Here is a 22,171-nt window from a genome sequence, read left to right on the forward strand (position 1 = left end):
TGTCACTGGCACAGCACCCCCCTTCCTCTTCCTCCTCTTTGCCAGCGAATGGTCAATTCAGCACAAGGTGCTTCTGCCTGAGGCCTGCAAGAGCTCCATTAGGAGGTGAATTTCAAATGGGAGGTGATCTGCAAAGCTGAGTAAAGAGGCTTGTGCCCCTCTTACTCCTGGGGGGAATTTTGCGCCTAAAAATTCAGTGCACAATGTTTAAAATTCTGCATATTTTATTTGTCAAAATAATGCAATATAATCATCCTTGTTTCAATTATTTTGGTAATTTATTTAAACTAGAATACAATGGATGGAGAATGGGAGTGGGGAGCATTGGAGGAAATCCCCAAAACCCCTCTGTCTAATAGTAATGTTGCTAGGTTTGACCCTTTATTTCTAGGTTTCAGAGTAGCAACCGTGTTAGTCTGTATCTGAAAAAAAAAAGAAGTCATTTTTCTGCAGGGAAGCAAAGAAGTCTGTGGGGGACATGAATTCTGTGCATGCACAGTGATGCAGAATTCCCTAGGAGTACCCTCTATGCTTATCTAAGATGGCTAAAGGGGTCTGGGAGGTTGTCCCTGTTTGGAATGCTCTGTGATTATAGCTCTGACCATAGCTGTGTGGGAGAGGCCTGCCGTGTTAGAGAAGGAAGTCTCCCGTGGTGCACAGCATTGGTATGGAATCTCATTCCAGGAGGCAGCAGGCCAGCCATTAGCAGTAATTATGCTTTGCGGTATATCCAGAATGGTGGTGGAGGTGGTTGTTGTTACGCTTGTTTACAGCATACCCATCACCATGGCACCCAGAGGCGCAGAGACCCGAGACCTAACAGCCGCTGCGGTGGTTTTGTGTGATTGAGGCAGCTGCTGGTGGAAGCTCTTGTCTCATTATTTATTTTCTGCATGTCATCTATAATGAAAACTTTAATTTCTTTAATGGCTTTGTAAGTAGAGAGGGATTCCCATCACTCTGTGCTCTCACTCCGAGAAGAGCATTTTTCTGTAGACTGTTGCTCTCCAGGGGCCTGATATTCTTTAGATGGTTTATGAATAAATATTGATTTTCTTCAGTAATGTAGGAGTTTTAGTAATATCATCAAGTGTGTTCTGGATATTGAAATACTTTTAGCTGCGTATCAGTTGCTTTATTTGTTTTTAACAGAGTGGAGATTTCAAACTCCAGTGAATACTGCAGTGTAACAGAAAAGCTACGATTAGTCACTGCTCTAATTATTCACAAATAGATCACTCTACATAGATTTAAAAGTCTCCTGACTATAATGATTATTTACAGGCAAATAGCGAACTGCCATTGACTGTCAGATACAGGTTGTTAGGGAGGTAAGCGTTTGGGCTGTAAGCTCTTAGGACACAGAGTGCATCTTCCTAGTTGTTTGTACCATGCCTGGCACAAAGGGGTCCCAGTCCGACTGGAGCATGGGAGTGCAGACTGCAGTGTCCCTGGTAATGCTCGGTTCTGTGCTGGAATGTGTGTAGAAGGACGAGCAGACTTTTCAGAGCATTGTCATTGTCTTTTTTTAAAATAAAGTGTGTTAATGTTAAAATCACTTCAGTGAACACATTAAAAACCAAACATTCCTGCTGCACAACGCAGGATGTCCCTGCTGGACCAGGCATTCACTGGACCGCCACTGCCTGAGTCCTGCACTAGGCGTTGCACGGGAGGGCCTGCTGGCGCGCATCAGGGAATGGCACCGGTCACTAGCCAGGCCCGATCCTGCCATCGGCTCTGCATCGGTGGATTCCTGAGCCCATACAGAGCCCCGGTAGGCAGAAGGCCTTACGTGGTGCATTCAGCTGCCGCATTAAGGCCTTATACAAACAGGATCAGCTTGTGTCGTGGCTGCTGATGTACATCTCAAGGACCCCATGAGCTCCAAAGGAGCTCCCTTGGATTTACACCAGCCACACAGGTCAGAGTTTGGCGCATATGGCACCAGAAAGAGGCATGTTTGGCAGTTAACTTGAATTATAATCGTATTTCCCATATATTGAGTTAACTCTCCTAGAGCCTAGTTCAGGTCCGGTTTTTAAACCACAGATGAATACATACACTCATACAATTAATCACTACCCTTTTCTCTCCGAGGCAAGAAATCTGTTGGATAAGTTTTGCTACCAAACACAGATTTCGGTTGACTGCTACTTAATTGGCAGCTTAAGGTATCGAGAGCTAGCCCCACAGCTGGTGTAAATCAGCCTAGCTTCATCGTCTCCCTGGATGTATGCCATCTTACCCCAGCTGAGGATCTGGCCCCTAGAGTATCTCATATGCTTCACAAGATGAAGTGTTCTTAATCTAATGCCCTGATGAGAGTGGCATTCCGTTATACTGACGCTGGTGAGGAGCAGAGATTGACGAGTTCTGTCTTCTCCCCAAGCCCAGGGGATTTACATACTCTCCTGTAGTGCTAATGAGGCCAATGTAAACAAGGTGGTCCATTTCAAACAGTTGAAAAGTAATCTCCACCCCAACTGTTGAGAATAGCCCACTTCCACCTTAACTAAATTGGCTCGTTAGCACTGACCCCCACCCCCAAACTTGGTAAGGCAACTCTCATCTTTTCATATGCTGTGTATTTATACCTCCCTACTGTATGTTCCACTCCATGCATCTGATGAAGTGGGTTTTAGCCCACGGAAAGCTTATGCCCAAATAAATTTGTTAGTCTCTAAGGTGCCACAAGGACTCCTCGTTGTTTTTGCTGATACAGACTAACACGGCTACCACTCTGGCTGTAATCCCTGTTCTTCGTTACTGGAGCTGTGGCTCCAGCCAGCCACAGAGAGCTATCATCGCTCTGGGCCTGTGCCAGAGGGAACAGATAGTGCAGGGTGCATTGCCCCCCAGGCTTCATATTTCCCACTGCCCGCAGGCTCTCTGCCCACCTCCGTGAACCGCAGTGAGCTATGCACATCTGGAGCAGAGAAGTGGGGTGATCTGGGCTAGTGACCTTTCCTCTCTGCCTGGCTCAGGCCCACGTTGATCTGGCTGATCCAAGCCCATCCACAGAGCCCAGCTTTATCTGGAGTAGGAGTAATGCATCTGTGGTGGGTGTGAGTGGGGCGATGGGAAGTGAGACAGACTCTCTCTGCTTGCTCCCCCTTTGCAGCAGCATCTCCAAGGAGTGTCCTCGTCCCTTTGTATGGGGGGAGCTCTGTAAACAGCCTTCTCAGCATGGCCTGGGGCAGGGGCTGTGGGGACAGGGTGCCAGCAGGGAGAGGAGAATGGTTCCAATGCAGATGGTCTCTAAAGATTTCATTTCAAAAAGACTTGCCCGCCTCGTGCTGTAGTTGTTTTGTTGTCACTGTTTGTTGTTTGTGTAGCCCCAGTCATGCACCAGGAGCCCACAGTGCTGGAGGCTGAGTAACACAGGGAAAGAGCTGTGCTCTGCCCCAGGCAGCTCACTGTTTGTAAGACAGGTGGGGACAATAGTGGGATGGGGCCCCCCGGCCCCTGACCATTACCAAGGCAGAGATGGGTGTCTGAGTCTGCAGCAGGGCCCATGGCCCATTGCCCTAGCTCAGTGCAGGTCTCCAGCACACCCTCCCATCCCAGTGCCATTGGATACCACAACCTGATTCCTGCTCCCACTGCTTAGTGTATTGGGAGTGAGACTTTGATGCCCATGCTGGGTTAACCAGCCTCACTGCCCCAGGCTGTGGGCAGGGCTCTTGAAGGTCTGAGATTTTGGCTGCTTATCCGAATGGTGCCTGTGTCCATCCTGGGGTCCCCTGAGCCCAGCAGGAATGGTCTGACCCCTGGTGGCTCCCCAGCTTCGTGGCCAGCCCTGCATGTCACAGCCTCACACGAGGGGGTGTCCCACATCGGCCCACCCTGAGCAACTGCAATAACATGTTTTTCGAAAGCTCTGTGTAAACAGCCAATTAGAACGCGGCTGGCAATACTCCTGTCGGGCACTTTATCTGGTTGCAAATGTCCCCGTCATGCCATCTGCATCCTCCTTCCCCAGCACTGCGAGATTAAACCAGTGTTTCTCTTTGCAAACATTGGCAGGGAAGCAGCAGCTCCCTGAATGGAAACAATAGCAGGGCGGCTGGTTGCCTGAGCTCACAGGCCGTCTCTGTGCAGTGTGCTTGCCTGGGCTGCATTTAAGTGCAGAGGGGAGGTGGGATCAGCTGGCTGCTGTGCATTCTGCCTGCCCTCGACATCTGAGGGTCCCAGACTGAGTCGGGGGCTTCTGGGGTTCCAGATCCCTCGCAGGCACCTGCTGGGTGTGCGTCGGAAGCCCTGCCCCCTGAGGAAAGGAGAGCCGGGGTCCCTGATTAGGAAGGTTCTTACAGCGGAGGGCAGCGTGGAGGAACTGCATTGTGTTCATCTGAGCAGACGCTGCCGGTGCACCTGCTGCTGTTCCGCACTGGGATACCAGCTAGGGGGGCACTCAGCTTGACCCAGTCTGGCAATGCCCGTGGGCCTCAACACACAGGCAGGGAACTAGCTGAGGGGACAAGCTCTGTATGTGAGAGCCATAGATTGGCTGGTGGTTAACCCTTCATGTGTCTGCCCTCTGTCTGTCTGGTGTGCAAACAGGGGCTGATTTTCAGAGGGAGGTGTTGGTGCTCAGCAGACCTGCCTCTCCACGACACTGCAGCTGGCTCCAGGGTAGGGCAGCGCCCAGCAGCTGCACATCACACTTGTGCAGGGAGGGGGAATCGGGTCAAGAGACTGGGTCAAGCTTCTCTTTTTAGGGAAACAACTGTGGGTTCTTAAATGCCCACACAGAGCAACCAGGCTGTGAGGTCCCATTTTCTCAATGGAAAAGCTAAACATAAAAGAAATCCAACCAGCTAGGGTCTGGAGATGCAATTAGGGCAGCCCCACCACCTTTACTCTGCCCTGTCGTAATGCCACACAATGCCCAGCCGGTTATCATGAAGGCAGTGTTTGTGCTCCCAGATTAGCTGACACCTGATTTTATAGGCAGAAGAGACTGTGTGGTTCTTTCCCCTCTCCCTGGCTGCGTGGGACAGTCTCCCATCAGTGGAGCTGCGAGTAACATTCCCATTCTGCTGTTTCCAAGTGGGGATACTTGTCTGTGAATTGGGCATTGTTGTAGGCCAGATGCAATCAAATGAATGGGACTATAATTAGGGTTGGAAGGATTCAATATTATCGGTAAATGTTGGTTAAGGTCAATTTCACTGCATGCATGCAAACCGATGAAAAAATATTTCCATCAATAATAACTGACATTTACAGACTGGCCAAGGGAGAAAAATGCTGCTTGAGAACTTACTAGAGTTTAATTTAAGAATATTTATTTGGTATATTTTGACATGTGTCAATTTGTTCTTTGACAGCTATAAAGCTGTAACTTCTTGAGTCTCAGCACCTACTGTCTTTAAATAATTATTGTCTGGCCCCCATTTTCTGGCACCCCCATAATTTCCTGCAGCTGTGAAAATGTAAACAGATTAAAATAATAAAAAGCTTAAAAATAAACATTGATATTGTCTGTCTAAATATACGAAAAAAATTGAATTCTGCCAAGTCTAGCGATCATCTAATTAGCCAGGGGCTGTAACATGGGATTAGGTGAGTTCTGAATCATTCTCAGTAAAGTGGAGATGAAATGTACTTGGAATCTCTTTAAGCCTTGCTCCAGGGGAATTGCTGAAGCTCTGTATAGACTGTGGAACATGCATTAGTTACAGTAGCTGTGCAGTCACATGACTCCCCCTAGCTACACTTACCTCTATTAGGCTCTATTGATTTCTTTGAAATCATTCACTTCTGCTGCTGCAGACCCCAGAGGACAGAGCAGTCTCGCTCCATGCTGTGATTTTGGGACATCAGTGAATGCTGGCACTCATCTTATTTCAGAAAGCTCCAAAGATTGTGTATCAACCTGTTATAATGAAGATCAGATTGATCTACCTGATTGGAATTTGGGCCTGCACGCCACAGGATGGCAGAGGCTGGGAGTGCCGGGCAAGGAAAGGGGCATTGTCTCACTATCACTCTAACTGATGTTCAGAACAGCATTTGTAGACTTCGGTGGTAGTGTGGTGGGTGGGGGTGGCATCATCAGGACAGGATGCCTTTGGGCAGGATGGGAGGAAGCAGGCAAAGGAATCCTGGCATTCCCCTTTCCAAAGAGGTCTGGTCTGGTTTATGGAGTGTGTTGAAATGCCCCCTCCAGCTCCCAGCTCATGGACAATTTGGCCTTATTAAAAATACACAGAAAGGGAGAGATTTTCCAAAGCACTGAAGGAACTTAGGCGTCCAGTGACTGTCACTGGGAACTGTGCACCCAACTCTCTTAGGCATGTTGGAAATCCCCCCTCCAGCCCCCTCCCAAAAAGAGAATTTGAACTGACAATGTCAACAAACATTACTCTCAATGCCCTGCCCTGCCCAGCCAGCCAACAGGAAGCCCTCCAGGTTCACAGCCCCAGAGTGAACTCCTGCAGCTTTTACTGCCCCTGTGATAGCTGAATCCTCAAATGATGTTTTTAAAGATAACTTGCAAATGGGGCTGTGATGCTGGTAGATCAGGGGCTAGCTCATGCCAGGGCCCCCGTCTCATCCGAACACAGACAAATACCTAGCTGGAGCCAGTCTGGCTTGCCTGTGTGTTAGGATTCTTAAAGCAGGTATTAGAAGGATAAGGATGTGTTTAGGGTTTAGACTTTATTGAATGCTTGTGAGTGGCTGCCGGCATTAATCTCACTTATAGCATTCGTACCCCATATACTAAGGTAATATTTGAGCATTTATGTTGTGAGCTTTTGTGACTGTGTAAATCACCAGACAGGAGGAAGACATTAACTAGTGTGAAATGTTGGTTTCTAACAGAAAGTCCTGCCCAACAGGCAAGGTCCATTGACGCCAGATGGACTATTGTGGGATATTAAAGAGGGTAACATACCTCTGCCATGTACATTGGTCAAACTGGACAGTCTCTATGTAAAAGAATAAATGGACACAAATCAGATGTCAAGAATTATAACATTCATAAACCAGTCGGAGAACACTTCAATCTCTCTGGTCACTCGATTTCAGACCTAAAGGTCGCAATATTAGAACAAAAAGCCTTCAAAAACTGACTCCAACGAGAGACTGCTGAATTGGAATTAATTTGCAAACTGGATACAATTAACTTAGGCTTGAATAGAGACTGGGAGTGGATGTGTCATTACACAAAGTAAAACTATTTCCCCATGTTTATTTCCCCCACCCCCCACTGCTCCTTGGATGTTCCTGTTAACTGCTGGAAATGGCCCACCTTGATTATCACTACAAAAGGTTTTCTCCCCCCACCACCGCTCTCCTGCTGGTAATAGCTCATCTTAAGTGATCACTCTCCTTACAGTGTGTATGATAACACCCATTTTTTCATGTTCTGTGTGTATATATATCTCCTCACTGTATTTTCCACTGAATGCATCTGATAAAGTGAGCTGTAGCTCACAAAAGCTTATGCTCAAATAAATTGGTTAGTCTCTAAGGTGCCACTAGTACTCCTTTTCTTTTTGCGAATACAGACTAACACGGCTGCTACTCTGAAACTTTGTTGTTCTGTAATTCCCCCCTTGAAGATGAGTCATGCAAGTGGACTCCTCCCATCAGCTGAGTTTGCAGCTCAGAGCACATGGGAGGAGGGGAATAAAAGCTGCTAACAAGAAGGAGCTGATTATCTCTATGCTGCTTGGACTCTGGGGAGATGGTTTGTAGGCACAAGCAAGAGGTCTGCAGTGCTTAGCCTGGATTAGCCCTAAATGTCGTATTGAGCATGCTTGTTATAGAAGTTTCTCTTGTCTTTTGAAACTTAACATTTAACCTTCTAAATAACTCTCTTGTTTCCTTTTCCTATTGATAAATCTGTGTATAGTTTATTATAGGATTGGCTACAAGTGTTATCATTGGTGTGAGAGCTGCACTTGATAAGTGGTTGATGAAATCTAAGTATAAAACTTTCACGGTTTGTGCCCTGGTTCTTAACAGTCCGCCGGGATGCTGATACTCACGCTCTTGAGTCACTGTAGGCAGCTTGACAGGGGCTATTGGTTTTGTGCCATTATTTTATTTTGATGATGGATTAGAAGGCCCAAGGAGGCCAATGTTTTCAATACCTCACTTGTTTTTATATCAGATCTTCCCTGTGTTTTCTGGTGGTCCCCTTGGGGGAGGAGAGAACTAGAATGGGGGCTTTCCTTAGTTGAAATAGAGGAGTGTTGCTCTTTAACTCAGGGAGCTTTTCTTCCAACAGTTGTAGTGCATATGAATTAAATGAGTTTTAAAAAACAAACAAAAATTAGAGCATTTGAAATACTCCTGGGGGAATTCTGCACTAAAAAATTAAAAATTCTTTGCACAATATTTAAAAATTCTGTATATTTCATTTGTCAAAATAGCACAATATAATCACACTGGTTTCAATTATTTTGGTAATTTATTTAAACTCTAATACAATGGATGGAGAATGGGAGTGGGAAGCATTGGAGGAAATCCCCAAACCTCCTCTTTCTAAGAGTAATGTAGCTAGGTTTTACTCTTTATTTCTAGTTATTTGTCAACAAATATATGCAGCTGTATGCTCATTGTTACATCATAGGCAACTGAAGAGCAAGTGAAGGCTGGAGAATCAAAGTCACAATTTATATTGGTTACTGACTATCTCCAGAAAGGTCAGTAGCAAACAGTTCATGGAGCATATTGTGATAGGAAAACATTTTAGTCCAAAAATTTAGATCAGTTCTAATCACTGAAGCACCATAAGCGTTTATAAGCCATACTGTCCTTTACAAGCACTCTGGCAATGTAAAGGAGCCTTAAAACTTTTACACCTGTTTTATACTCCTTGGGGGAATTCACTAAGAACAATGGGAACAATTCACTAAGCAGGCTACATTCTGCTCTGCCTGAGGGGACAGAGCCTGCCGCACACCTACCTCCTCAGAAATACCTCGAAGCCCTGCCCCTCCACACTGAGCATGCTGCAATAGTGAGCAAGAGGGACAGAATGTCTGTCTCTCTCACATGCATGACTGTCAAGCCCCCACCTTCGGTGGTAATTTACTTCTCTACCAGCTGCTCCAGTTGCCCGAACTGAGCGCCCATGCTGCTGGGGAAGGGTGCGTGACTGCTCTTATGGCTTCCCTTTGCTTCCCCCTCAGAAGTCATTTTTCTGTGGGGAAGCAACGAAATCTGTGGGGAACTTGAATTCTGCATGTGTGCAGTGGTACAGAATTCCCCCAGGAGTATTTAAACAATCTGACTAAAAAGCATTTTTCCTCCCAGCTGCGTACTCTCTGTGATGTCACAAACCTGCAAGTTCCCAAGTTGCCCACAGAGCCTTCCAGGAAAACAGAATAGCTAAGACCCCACCTTTCTGATAGAAAAACCCATTAGGCAAAAAACACATTGAAGCATAAAAAAGCCTGATAAGGAAGTTAAAAGGCCCATGACCAGCATTTTATTACTTGCAGGTCACTCTTAAAATCTTGGTTTGCAAAATTAACCAGTGTGAAATCATCCAGCTGCAGGTCCTGCTGGGCCATATGTGAAGGGAGATCTGCCAGGCCCCAGGCAGACCCCAAGTAGCTGCTTAGCATGTAACTTTTGGGGCAAGAGGGTGGCAGTTCAGAGGCTTGGCAATGTTTCCCATTGCGGGTGTGCATGAGGATTTCATCAGCTCCTGGGGTGGGAGCTGACCAAGGGAACAGGCCAAGGGACAGCAGAGCAGTTTGTTCCCACTCACATATTACAAAGTATGTGTGATGGGCTCACAGCAGATGGGAGAGGCTGAAATATGTGCTGGGATGGGGTGCAAGCTCACTGGCACCTGGGGGTGCACCAGGCAGATGCCCATGAAGCCCCTTTGCTTGGGATGAGTTCCATCATTTCTTTTCCTCAGCACACGTTGTTCCTGGTGGCTCTTCCCCGTGTGACCCAGGGACTGCTTGGTGGCCACTGGAGGAGGAACAGGGGTGTGTAAGGGTTACAGCAGTCCCCTGGGTCTGGTCTCTACATCATAGCTTGTCAAGGGCATCATGTGTGGTCTCTGTTGTCACACTGGTCACCATAGCCAGTGTGAGCGGAACATATGGGGAATACGTAAGGAGTTATGTATCTGTGCTTTTGAGGGCTGTGAGTTGGAGGTGGTCACCAGAAGGTGATAAACAAGTTTATTTCAGGTAGGAAACACTTAACTACCTGTCTGGCTATATGTTAAATTGAGTATTTAATTTAATTTAATGTATACTTCACCATGGACACCTATTTACAGTCTGAGCAAAATGCTAATGAAGAGATTGCAGAGCCTCACCTCCAGGGGAGGTTCTCTCCAGGAAAACATAAGCAGCAGGGGGTGCAAGTGAAGACAATAAGAGTAGGAAGTCGGAACTATGTCTGGAGTGTAGAGGTACACCTTGACCCAGGGGACAAGCTGCCAGCTGGTTGTCTGATGAATGGAGGTTCACAGCCGGTCTGGTTGTTTAATGCTGGGTGAGGTGCTCTGGGGAAGCTAACCTTTCTGAGACAGGAGAATGGCTTGTTAGTTAAGTTCAGGCTCTAGAAAGCCCTTGTGTTTTTAATTTATATGTAACCATTTGTTTCCATTAATTCTACTTGCTACTTCTCTGTCCTGTGTTCAGTGACCATGTGCGTGTTTTCACTGAAATGTACCTACGTACTGTGAGTTGAGCGGGGCGGGACCCTGAGGTGTACCAGGGAAGCTGGGGGCACTGTCCCTTTGGGACCATAGAATCATAGAATATCAGGGTTGGAAGGGACCCCAGAAGGTCATCTAGTCCAACCCCCTGCTCAAAGCAGGACCAATTCCCAGTTAAATCATCCCAGCCAGGGCTTTGTCAAGCCTGACCTTAAAAACCTCTAAGGAAGGAGATTCTACCACCTCCCTAGGTAACGCATTCCAGTGTTTCACCACCCTCTTAGTGAAAAAGTTTTTCCTAATATCCAATCTAAACCTCCCCCACTGCAACTTGAGACCATTACTCCTCGTTCTGTCATCTGCTACCATTGAGAACAGTCTAGAGCCATCCTCTTTGGAACCCCCTTTCAGGTAGTTGAAAGCAGCTATCAAATCCCCCCTCATTCTTCTCTTCTGCAGGCTAAACAATCCCAGCTCCCTCAGCCTCTCCTCATAACTCATGTGTTCCAGTCCCCTAATCATTTTTGTTGCCCTTCGCTGGACTCTCTCCAATTTATCCACATCCTTCTTGAAGTGTGGGGCCCAAAACTGGACACAGTACTCCAGATGAGGCCTCACCAATGTCGAATAGAGGGGAACGATCACGTTCCTCGATCTGCTCGCTATGCCCCTACTTATACATCCCAAAATGCCATTGGCCTTCTTGGCAACAAGGGCACACTGCTGACTCATATCCAGCTTCTCGTCCACTGTCACCCCTAGGTCCTTTTCCGCAGAACTGCTGCCTAACCATTCGGTCCCTAGTCTGTAGCTGTGCATTGGGTTCTTCCGTCCTAAGTGCAGGACCCTGCACTTATCCTTATTGAACCTCATCAGATTCCTTTTGGCCCAATCTTCCAATTGGTCTAGGTCCTTCTGTATCCTATCCCTCCCCTCCAGCGTATCTACCACTCCTCCCAGTTTAGTATCATCCGCAAATTTGCTGAGAGTGCAATCCACACCATCCTCCAGATCATTTATGAAGATATTGAATAAAACCGGCCCCAGGACCGACCCTTGGGGCACTCCACTTGATACCGGCTGCCAACTAGACATGGAGCCATTGATCACTACCCGTTGAGCCCGACAATTTAGCCAGCTTTCTACCCACCTTATAGTGCATTCATCCAGCCCATACTTCCTTAACTTGCTGACAAGAATACTATGGGAGACCGTGTCAAAAGCTTTGCTAAAGTCAAGAAACAATACATCCACTGCTTTCCCTTCATCCACAGAACCAGTAATCTCATCATAAAAGGCAATTAGATTAGTCAGGCATGACCTTCCCTTGGTGAATCCATGCTGGCTGTTCCTGATCACTTTCCTCTCATGCAAGTGCTTCAGGATTGATTCTTTGAGGACCTGCTCCATGATTTTTCCAGGGACTGAGGTGAGGCTGACTGGCCTGTAGTTCCCAGGATCTTTCTTCTTCCCTTTTTTAAAGATTGGCACTACATTAGCCTTTTTCCAGTCATCCGGGACTTCCCCGGTTCGCCACGAGTTTTCAAAGATAATGGCCAGTGGCTCTGCAATCACAGCCGCCAATTCCTTCAGCACTCTCGGATGCAACTCGTCCGGCCCCATGGACTTGTGCACATCCAGCTTTTCTAAATAGTCCCTAACCGCCTCTATCTCCACAGAGGGCTGGCCATCTCTTCCGCATTTTGTGATGCCCAGCGCAGCAGTCTGGGAGCTGACCTTGTTAGTGAAAACAGAGGCAAAAAAAGCATTGAGTACATTAGCTTTTTCCACATCCTCTGTCACTAGGTTGCCTCCCTCATTCAGTAAGGGGCCCACACATTCCTTGGCTTTCTTCTTGTTGCCAACATACCTGAAGAAACCCTTCTTGTTACTCTTGACATCTCTGGCTAGCTGCAGCTCCAGGTGCGATTTGGCCCTCCTGATAACATTCCTACATGCCCGAGCAATATTTTTATACTCTTCCCTGGTCATATGTCCAACCTTCCACTTCTTGTAAGCTTCTTTTTTATGTTTAAGATCCGCTAGGATTTCACCATTAAGCCAAGTTGGTCGCCTGCCATATTTACTATTCTTTCGACTCATCGGGATGGTTTGTCCCTGTAACCTCAACAGGGATTCCTTGAAATACAGCCAGCTCTCCTGGACTCCTTTCCCCTTCAAGTTAGTCCCCCAGGGGATCCTGGCCATCCGTTCCCTGAGGGAGTCGAAGTCTGCTTTCCTGAAGTCCAGGGTCCGTATCCTGCTGCTTACCTTTGTTCCCTGCGTCAGGATCCTGAACTCAACCAACTCATGGTCACTGCCTCCCAGATTCCCATCCACTTTTGCTTCCCCCACTAATTCTACCCGGTTTGTGAGCAGCAGGTCAAGAAAAGCACCCCCCCTAGTTGGCTCCTCTAGCACTTGCGCCAGGAAATTGTCCCCTACGCTTTCCAAAAACTTCCTGGATTGTCTGTGCACCGCTGTATTGCTCTCCCAGCAGATATCAGGAAAATTAAAGTCAGTGGATCTGTGAATCCTGTGTCTCAGGCGGAGCAGGGGCCGGGCACTCCAGGGCCATACTTGGAGGGTAGAGTGTGTCTGCCCAGGGACAGCAGAGCTGTCTGTGGCCTGCATTGTGCAGGAGGTCAGACTAGATGATCATAATGGTCCCTTCTGGCCTAAATATCTATGAATCTATGAATCTATGGCTGGTGTAGTCGGGGAGCTGACCCCAGGCAGGTATAGACAAGGCTGCTCCATGCTAAGAATGCATGGCAGCAAGGTGCCTCACAATTCTGGGTACCCCCAGGAAGCATCACGCCCCATGTCTCATGCAGAATTTGCCTGATCACAGATACAGTGCGCTGTCCACATGAAACTGATGCCCCTGCCCCTAAGCCAAGCTGCTGCAAAAGGGAGGAGCTGTTTCTGTGCCACCTGGCACCCCTCTGTGCAGGTCTGGTGGTTCCAGCTTCTCCCTAGATTAGCCCTAGCCCTGCACAGCCTAGGCTTGGCTGCTTTCGTTGTACAGGCTCTGGAGTCTCACGCTGTTTGCACACAGCAAAGAACAATTTCCATCCTCTGAATTAGCTCAATAGCCGCATTTCCATTGTGGTGTCACGTGATGCAATATTGCTGACATTCTGTCCATCTCTCACCACACCGCTCTCACTTATTGGGAACAAAAATCCCATTGCTCCACATTACAGCCAGCCTTTCAAGCTTCTTGACAGTGTGCCACTTCTGAACTGATTTTACCCTTTGTTTTGCTATCTCCTGGCTCCTCAGTGCCTGAAGTGATGGGCACTTACTCAGAGTGAGCTCTCCACTTGCACTTACATTCATCCGAGATGGGGTTTGGGAAGCTTGTACTTTTGCAAACAAAGCCAGGGCCTGTGACACACTGCTAATGACCTCGCTCTCTGCCTGTGTTTCCTTTACGTCAGAAGTCGGAGTGCTTATTAAGTTTGGAGGCTTACTCCCAGGAGCAGAAGAAGAGGATCTGCTGGTGTCTGGCTGAGAACATCACTAAGCAGCAGCATCCGGCAGCAGCTCCTGCTGAGAACAAGGTAAGGAGCCAGCGGGCTGGCTGGCTGGGCAGACAGGGCATCCTCTCTCTGGCACCACAGGGCTGGGGCCTTCCCTGTCATAGGGGCTTTGCTCAGCCCCCACTCCTGCCAGGACCCACGCTCTCAAAAACCAACTTCAGCCAGAGGACCTGCCAGCTCACATCAAGGGGCTGCTGTGTCCTGCTCCCTGGGTATCTATTTGGACAGTGAAGGCTGCACAGCTCCAGCACATGGACTTTTAACTGCTTCCCCGGAGATAATGCATGGCTGCAGGGCAGGGATGATCACAGAGGGGAAGCAGAGCCTTGCAATGCACACAAGGTTCAGGCTGTGAACTCTGGGCCCTAATGGAAAGGCTGGAGCCATGGGGTCCTGCATAGCTGCACTGCTGGGGCTGTGCCTCCTTTCCCCAGCAAGGTAGCCTCAGGCTGGCCCCAGCAGCCTGGTGTCGTGGCACAGAGAGGCCCTGTTTATCCTACACATTGAGGTGGCAACACCAGCTCTCCTGCATTAAAGAGCTGCAGTTGGCTTGTGAGCCGAGAAGACTGGAGTGCTCTGTGCAGAGAACGGGCAGAGTGTGAGAAGCCTCCCAAACCGGGGCTCCTAACATGTCCAGTCCCTGCCCTGGTGAGAGACCCCTGGTCTCCTTGGGCACTGCTGAACCTGCCAGCAAGGGGCCTGCTAGTGCCAGGGGCTTTCCATGCTGGGGCCCTGGCTTCCCTCAGGAGCTGGGCTCACTCCGCTGTCTCAGTGGGAGCAGAGAGGAGTATAAACTCCTGGCGTTGTCTGGTATTTCTACCGTCCGGGGCTCGCAGCCATTCTCTCAGCCCTGCTGAGGACTGGAGCAGCTGGCCATCATGGCAGTACTCGTACAGAGGGGCTCAAAGCCCTCGAGGTGCCGTGGTGGTGGGAATACCTGGGTCCTGTCTACACAAGCATGTCCCCATGACTCTGATGGTGGAGCTGCACCGCTCCTAGAGCAGCACTGGGAGAAAGTTTAAAACTTCGCCCAGACCCCGCCTGGCCTGCCCATGTTCGGCCTTGCTTGAAGCACAGGTCGGAGGCTCTCATTTTTGCTGCATTTGTAGACGCAAGGCGGGTGCTGAGGAACAGAAGGTCTCAGCCTCCTGCCTGACTCATGTGCAGCGTCCCAAACTGGGTCAGCACAAACTGACTGCAGGAGACAGAGCTTGTAGACACCTTCTCCCTCAGATTTCAAAGGAGCTGGAAGAGCTTTGTGAGGCAACAACAAACAAGTTGGAGACCCCCGATTAGTAACTAAACCCCCAGGAAATGCAAATAACCTGGGGTCAAATAATGCTCTCCCCCTCCTCCTCCATTGGGTGACAAGGCTCCGTATCCATCCGTCCATCCCGTGGGGACTTAGCTAACTCCTACTCGGAACAAGACATGTCCTATGTTGGTGATATTGCAGTGTAGGCTATTGCCAGGACAATGTATGAACCTGAGCAGTCCAGCTGAAGTCTCAGCAAGGAGGAGCGATGCAGCTCCACTTCCTGATGTGCTGATGGGTTTGTGGCTGATTCGGGAGGCTTGGCCTGTTTTCAGTCCTTTTCCTCCTTCCATCTTCAAACGCCGTGTCCATGGCTGGGGCAGGTGAGCTATGGGGCATCCCCTGATCCTGTACTTTCCCTTCCACCACTGCAGAGCTCAGCACAATGATAGGGTTTGCCTGTGTAAGCAGTGTTCTTAGGGAAGACTTTAGATCAGGAGTGGGCAAACTTTTTGGCCTGAGTGCCATATTGGGGTTGCGAAACTGTATGGAGGGCCTGGTAGGGAAGGCTGTGCCCCCCCAAACAGCCTGGACCCCACCCCCTATCCATCCCCTCTCACTTACTGCCCTGCTCAGAACCCCCGACCCATCCAACCCCCCCTGCTCCCTGTCCCCTGACTGCCCCAACCCCTATCCACACCCCCGTCCCTAACCGCCCCCCGGGACCCCAATCCCATCCAACCCCCCTGCTCCCTGTCCCCTGACTGCCCTCCCCCAAAGCTCCACCCCATCCAACCGCCCCCTGCTTCCTGTCCCCTGACTGCTCCCCAGGACCCTCTGCCCCTTATCCAACCCCTTCCCGCCCCCTTGCCATGCCATTCAGAGTGGCAGGAGCTCACAGCCATGCTGCCGTCCTGCCCAGCAGGAGTGGTGGGCCAGAGCACCGGCGGCGCAGTGTGCTGAGGCTGCAGGGGAGGGGGGACAGCAGGGGAAGGGCCGGGGGCTAGCCTCCCTGGCTGGGAGCTCAGGGGCCAGGCAGGATGGTCCCGTGGGCTGGATGTGGCCCGCGTGCCGTAGTTTGCCCACGTCTGCTTTAGATCCTAGCTGTGCATCGTCTGGTGTTTGCATCCTTTCCAGGTGTCATTCCTTAGACCAGGGGAAGAGTGAGGCTGAGTCTGTGCGGGAAGGGTCTGCCAGGGCTGGAGTGGGTGCCGTTCCTGGGAGTGGGGTAGAGGAAATGGTTGGAGAGACTAAATGCCAACAGGAAGCTTGCCAGGAGCTCTTACACTGAAGTACCAGGGGTTGCGTGATCTCCCCTCTGAGTCCTGATGACACAGGCAGTTTGTTCTGGCACTGAGGGCTTTGGCTGTGCAGGGTGATATATACAGCGAGGGGCTGTGCCAAAACTCACCTGACAGCATGCACACAAGATGAATTGGCTCACTGATTTTAGCCAAGGTGTAAGGATTTGCTGTGGTTTATGTGCCGAGTCAGCAGGGATCCTGTCAACAGTTCTAGACCCAGTGTTCAAATCATTTCCATCGAAAAGCTCTGCCCAGTCTGGCTTGGCTCTAAGATTCATCAGGGGATTCCTCTAGGGTCAGCATTTGCAGTGAATCCAGATGCTGTTTTTTGGTGGTGTCCTTCATGCCCTGAGATTGAACCGATCTCATAAGGGAGGCTCTTCATTGAGTCCAATCACAGAGGAAGCTGCAAGGCCTGGAGTCTCTGTCCCGCACCAGGCAGGGCTGGCGCTGGGGAGCTGGTGCTCAGATTATGGACTGGCCACCTCTCATCATCTCCCATGGTTTTGGAATGGGTGGACTGAATGCCAAGTGAATTCCTTGTCAAGCCCATTGGAATATGCATATGCAGTCCCGGGGTCAGTGGGGACTGTCACTGCCGCAAGGCTGTGCATTGTTCCCACTGGCTCAGAGGCAGCAGGCGAGGAGGAGGCTGGGACATGATGAGAATGCTGCAGCTGAAGACACCATTGGTGCTATTTTATTAAATGACTCTCTTGCCCTTCCCTTGTCCCTTCCAGCTCAGGATCTGAGAGCACTTTGCAGGTGCGACTCCCCCTTCCAGGCTGCTGGGCCTTGTCCCAGCTGCACAGACAGGGAACTGAGGCACAGAAATGGCAAGCAGCTTGCCCAGTGGCACCCAGGGAATTGGGTCAGAGCCAGAACTAGAGCCCAAGGGCTGCCTTCTCTGCTGGGAGGACACCCTGGGCATGGCAACGGGAGGTGGTGCCAATGAGCTCTGATTCTGGGACTGGTTCTAGGGCAGCACCAGCCCTAGCACAAATTAGAGGAGGCTGGGGCTTGTCTAGTCTCCACTGACTGGCTCTAGCCCATGGGGCCAGAGTGCTAGCCCAGACTAACTGAAGTGCCACCCCTCTCCTGCCCTGACACACGTATGCGGCAGTGGTGGCTAGAGGGAGTGAGTAACCAGCTGGGGAGATCCAGCAGCTTTCTGGCTCCTCTGTGCTGCTGGAACAAAGATGAGATTCTAACCCATATCTGCCAGACCCCCACCTTACCCCTGCCAATCTTCATTCCTTGCAGACCCCAGTCGTCAGCGGGCGGGATCGAACCGGGGACTTCTGGAGCTTAGTGCATTAGCTAAAAGCCAGCTGGCTGTTACCTAAGGCTATGTCTACACTACGAAATTAGGTTGAATTTATAGAAGTCGATTTTTTAGAAATTGATTTTTTACAGTCGATTGTGTGTGTCCCCACTTAAGACCATTAAGTCGGCGGAGTGCGTCCACAGTACCAAGGCTAGCATCGACTTCCAGAGCTTTGCACTATGGGTAGTTATCCCACAGTTCCCGCAGTCTCCGCCACCCATTGGAATTCTGGGTTGAGATCCCTATGCCTGACGAGGCAAAAAACATTGTTGCGGGTGGTTCTGGGTACATGTCGTCAGGCCCTCCCTCCCTCCCTCCGTGAAAGCAATGGCAGACAATCGTTTTCACCCCTTTTTTCCTGGGTTACCTGTGCAGATGCCATACCACGCAAGCATGGAGCCCGCTCAGCTCACTGTCACCATATGTCTCCTGGGTGCTGGCAGATGCGGGACTGCATTGCTACACAGCGGCGGCTCATTGCCTTGTGGCAGCAGATGGTGCATTACGACTGGTAGCTGTCCTCGTCGTCTCCTGGGTGCTCTTGGCCGGCCTCGGTGAGGTCAGTCAGGGCACCTGCGCGGACATGGCTGCTCCTGGCAGATTTTGGTGAGGTTTGTCAGGGGCGCCTGGACATAAATGGGAATTACTCAGGTCATTCTCTTCTTTAAGTTTTGTCTAATGGAGATTCAGTCCTAGCTGGAATATTGGCAGAGGGATAGCTCAGTGGTTTGGGCATTGGCCTGCTAAATCCATGGTTGTGAGCTCAGTCCTTGAGGGGGCCATTCTGCCTCAGGCTGCTCTCCCAGCCAGCAGCACTGCAAGCACCCAGGAGATAATAATAGCTAGCAGTTGTACTGCACCGTCTGCTGCCTGCCTATCCCTTGCTTCCCCCCTCCTTGAAAACAGCGGCCGACAATCATTTCATGCATTTTTTCATGCGGGCGCCATATTGCTGTCAGCATCATCATCCACCCACCGCTTCCGCTGCCACTCTGCTCTCCTGCAGACACCATACCACGGCAAGCATGGAGCCCGCTCAGATCACCGTGGCAGTTATGACCGTTCTAAACACCATGCTCATTATCCAGCAGTATATGCAGAACCAGGACCAGAACCTGCAAAGGCAGGTGAGTAGGCGACGGCAGTGTGGTGAGGAGAGTGATGAGGACATGGACACAGACTTCTCTCAAAGTATGGGCCCTGGCAATTTGGACATCATGGTGGTAAAGGGGCAGGTTCATGCTGAGGAAACAAGCACAGACTGGTGGGACCACATAGTGTTGCAGGTCTGGGATGATTCCCAATGACTGCGAAACTTTCACATGCGTAAGGGCACTTTCATGGAACTTTGTGACTTGCTTTCCCCTGCCCTGAAGCACCAGAATACTAAGATGAGAGTAGCCCTCACAGTTCACAAGCGAGTGGCGATAGCCCTGTGGAAGCTTGCAACGCCATACAGCTACCAGTCAATCGGGAATCAATTTGGATTGGGCAAATCTACTGTGGGGGCTGCTGTGATCCAAGTAGCCAACGCAATCACTGAGCTGCTGTTATCAAGGGTAGTGACCCTGGGAAATGTGCAGGTCATAGTGGATGGCTTTGCTGCAATGGGATTCCCTAACTGTGGTGAGGCGATAGACGGAACCCATATCCCTATCTTGGCACCAGAGCACCAAAGCAGCAAGTACATAAACCGCAAGGGGTACTTTTCAGTGGTGCTGCAAGCACTGGTGGATCACAAGGGACGTTTCACCAACATCAACGTGGGATGGCCGGGAAAGGTACACGACGCTCGCGTCTTCAGGAACTCTGGTCTGTTTCAACAGCTGCAGCAAGGGACTTTCTTCCCAGACCAGAAAATAACCATTGGAGATGTTGAAATGCCTATAGTTATCCTTGGGGACCCAGCCTACCCCTCCCCCCTGCGTTCTTGGGCGTCTGGGTGAGGAGGCTATGGAACCTGGGGAGGAGGGCGGTTGGTTACACAGGGGCTGTAGCGGGGGTCTGTGCTCCAGCTGCCTTCCCTGCACCTCAGCCATACCCCGAAGCATATCAGTTTGATCCTCCAGTAGCCTCAGCACTGACTCCTGCCTTCTGTCAGCAAGCTGACGCCACCTATCATCTTCAACCCACCACAAATTATCTTCAACACACCACCTGTCCTCGTGTTCATATTGTGCTTTCCTAGACTCTAACATTGTGTGCCTCCACGCATTCTGCTGGGCTCTTTCAGTGCAGGAGGACTCCATGAGCTCAGAGAGCATTTCATCGCGAGTGCATTTTTTTTGCCTTCTAATCTTTGCTAGCCTCTGGGACGGAGATGATAGGGGGAGCGTTGAAACATTTTCAGCTGCGGGAGGGGGAAAAAGGGGGAGTAGTATTTAAAATACACATTTTAGAGAACAATGGGTAGACTTTTTCAGGGTGAACCTTGCTGTTAACATTACATAGCACATGTGCATTCGGTATAAGGTCGCATTTTGCCTCTTATATTGAGGGTCTGCCGGTTTGGTGTGAGAGATCACATGTGCAGGGCCAGCGGGCAACAGAATTCAGCTTGCAGGCAGCCATGGTACGCCACAGTCTTTTGGCTTCTTCAACCTTCATAACATGTGGGAATGATTCCAAACAGCAGCGCCCTCCTTTCCCATACGAAGCACCCGTTGGGTTGGCCATTTAAAAGGGGGGGCTGCGGTTTTTGAGTTCACGTGCAGCACAAACCCAAAGAAACCCCCCCCACACACAATTCTTTCGGATGATCACTTCACCCCTCCCAGCACTACATGGCTAACAGTGGGGAAGATTTCTGTTCAGCCACAGGCACACAGCTCAGCAGGAATGGCCACCTCTGAATGTCCCCTTAATAAAATTACCCTGTTTCAACCAGGTGACCGTGAATGATATCACTCTCCTGAAAGATAAAGAATGGATGTTGCTTGAATGCCAGCAAACACGCAGACCATACTCTGCCATGTTTTGTTATGCAGTGACTCCAGACTACATGCTACTGGCCTGGCGTGGTAAAGTGTCCTACCATGGAGGAGGGAATAAGGCTGTGCCCTCCCCAGAAACCTTTTGCATAGGCTTTGGGAGTACATCCAGGAGAGCTTTATGGAGATGTCCCTGGAGGATTTCTGCTCCATCCCCAGACACGTTAACACACTTTTCCAGTAGCTGTACTGGCCGCAAATTATTCATTAAACACGTTTGCTTTTAAACCATGTATTATATTACAAAGGTACACTCACCAGAGGTCCCTTCTCCACCCGGTGGGTCCAGGAGCCCGCCTTGGGTGGGTTCAGGGGGTACTGGCTCCAGTTCCAGGGTGAGAAACAGTTCCTGGCTCTCGGGGAAAACAGTTTCTACGCTTGCTTGCTGTGCGCTATCTTCAACTTCCTCCTCCTCATCATCTTCCAGTACCTCCCGTTCGGTCCATGCTGGAGCTCTTTTGCGATTCTGGGACTGCATGGTCACCTCTGGTGATGAGATCTGCGCTCACCTGCAGCTTGCCACGCTGGCCAAACAGGAAATGAAATTCAAAACTTTGTGGCCTTTTTTCTGTCTACCTGGCCAGTGCATATGAGTTGAGAGTGCTGTTCAGAGCGGTCACAATGGAGCACTTTGTGATAGGTCCCAGAGGCCAATACTGTTGAATTGTGACCACACTACCTCAAATTCAACCCAGCGATGTCAATTTAAGTGCTAATCCCCTCATCGGGGAGGAGTACAGAAATCAATTTTAAGAGCCCTTTAAGTCGAAGTAAATGGCTTCGTCGTGTGGACATGTGCAGAATTAAATCGATCTAACACTGCTAAATTCAACCTAAACTCATAGTGTAGACCAGGGCTAAGGCTGTAGAGCAGACTTATTAATTGCTCCCTAAGTGGTCTTGATGCCACTAGATGGGACACAACACCACACCCACAAGGTTTGTGGGTTACATACTTCTCCTAGCTGAGGAGGCGCATCCCAAGCTTCAGAGTCTTCCCAGTTGAAATCATGGATGAGCCCCAACTTGTAACACCCAACAGACCCTGTTCATCGGCTGGCGGGATCGAACCGGGGACCTCTGGAGCTCAGTGCATGAG

General features: G+C 49.9%; 1 protein-coding gene across 7 annotated transcripts in view; it reads left to right on the forward strand.

Annotated features, from left to right (window-relative positions):
• The window catches only part of RGS3 (regulator of G protein signaling 3), a 243,266-nt gene that overhangs the window by 167,826 nt on the left and 53,269 nt on the right, over nucleotides 1-22,171 (forward strand). For all 7 annotated transcript variants that reach the window (XR_014714330.1, XM_084650181.1, XM_084650185.1 and 4 more), the window contains one exon: nucleotides 14,095-14,217. Coding sequence is in view for 6 of the 7 variants with exons in the window: in XM_084650181.1 (XP_084506307.1) it covers nucleotides 14,095-14,217 (123 nt within the window). In the remaining variant the exon portion in view is untranslated. The remainder of the gene's footprint in view (nucleotides 1-14,094; nucleotides 14,218-22,171) is intronic.

Source organism: Lepidochelys olivacea (assembly GCF_965140295.1).
Source record: "Lepidochelys olivacea isolate rLepOli2 genome assembly, chromosome: 16".
Taxonomy (NCBI): Eukaryota; Metazoa; Chordata; order Testudines; family Cheloniidae; genus Lepidochelys; species Lepidochelys olivacea.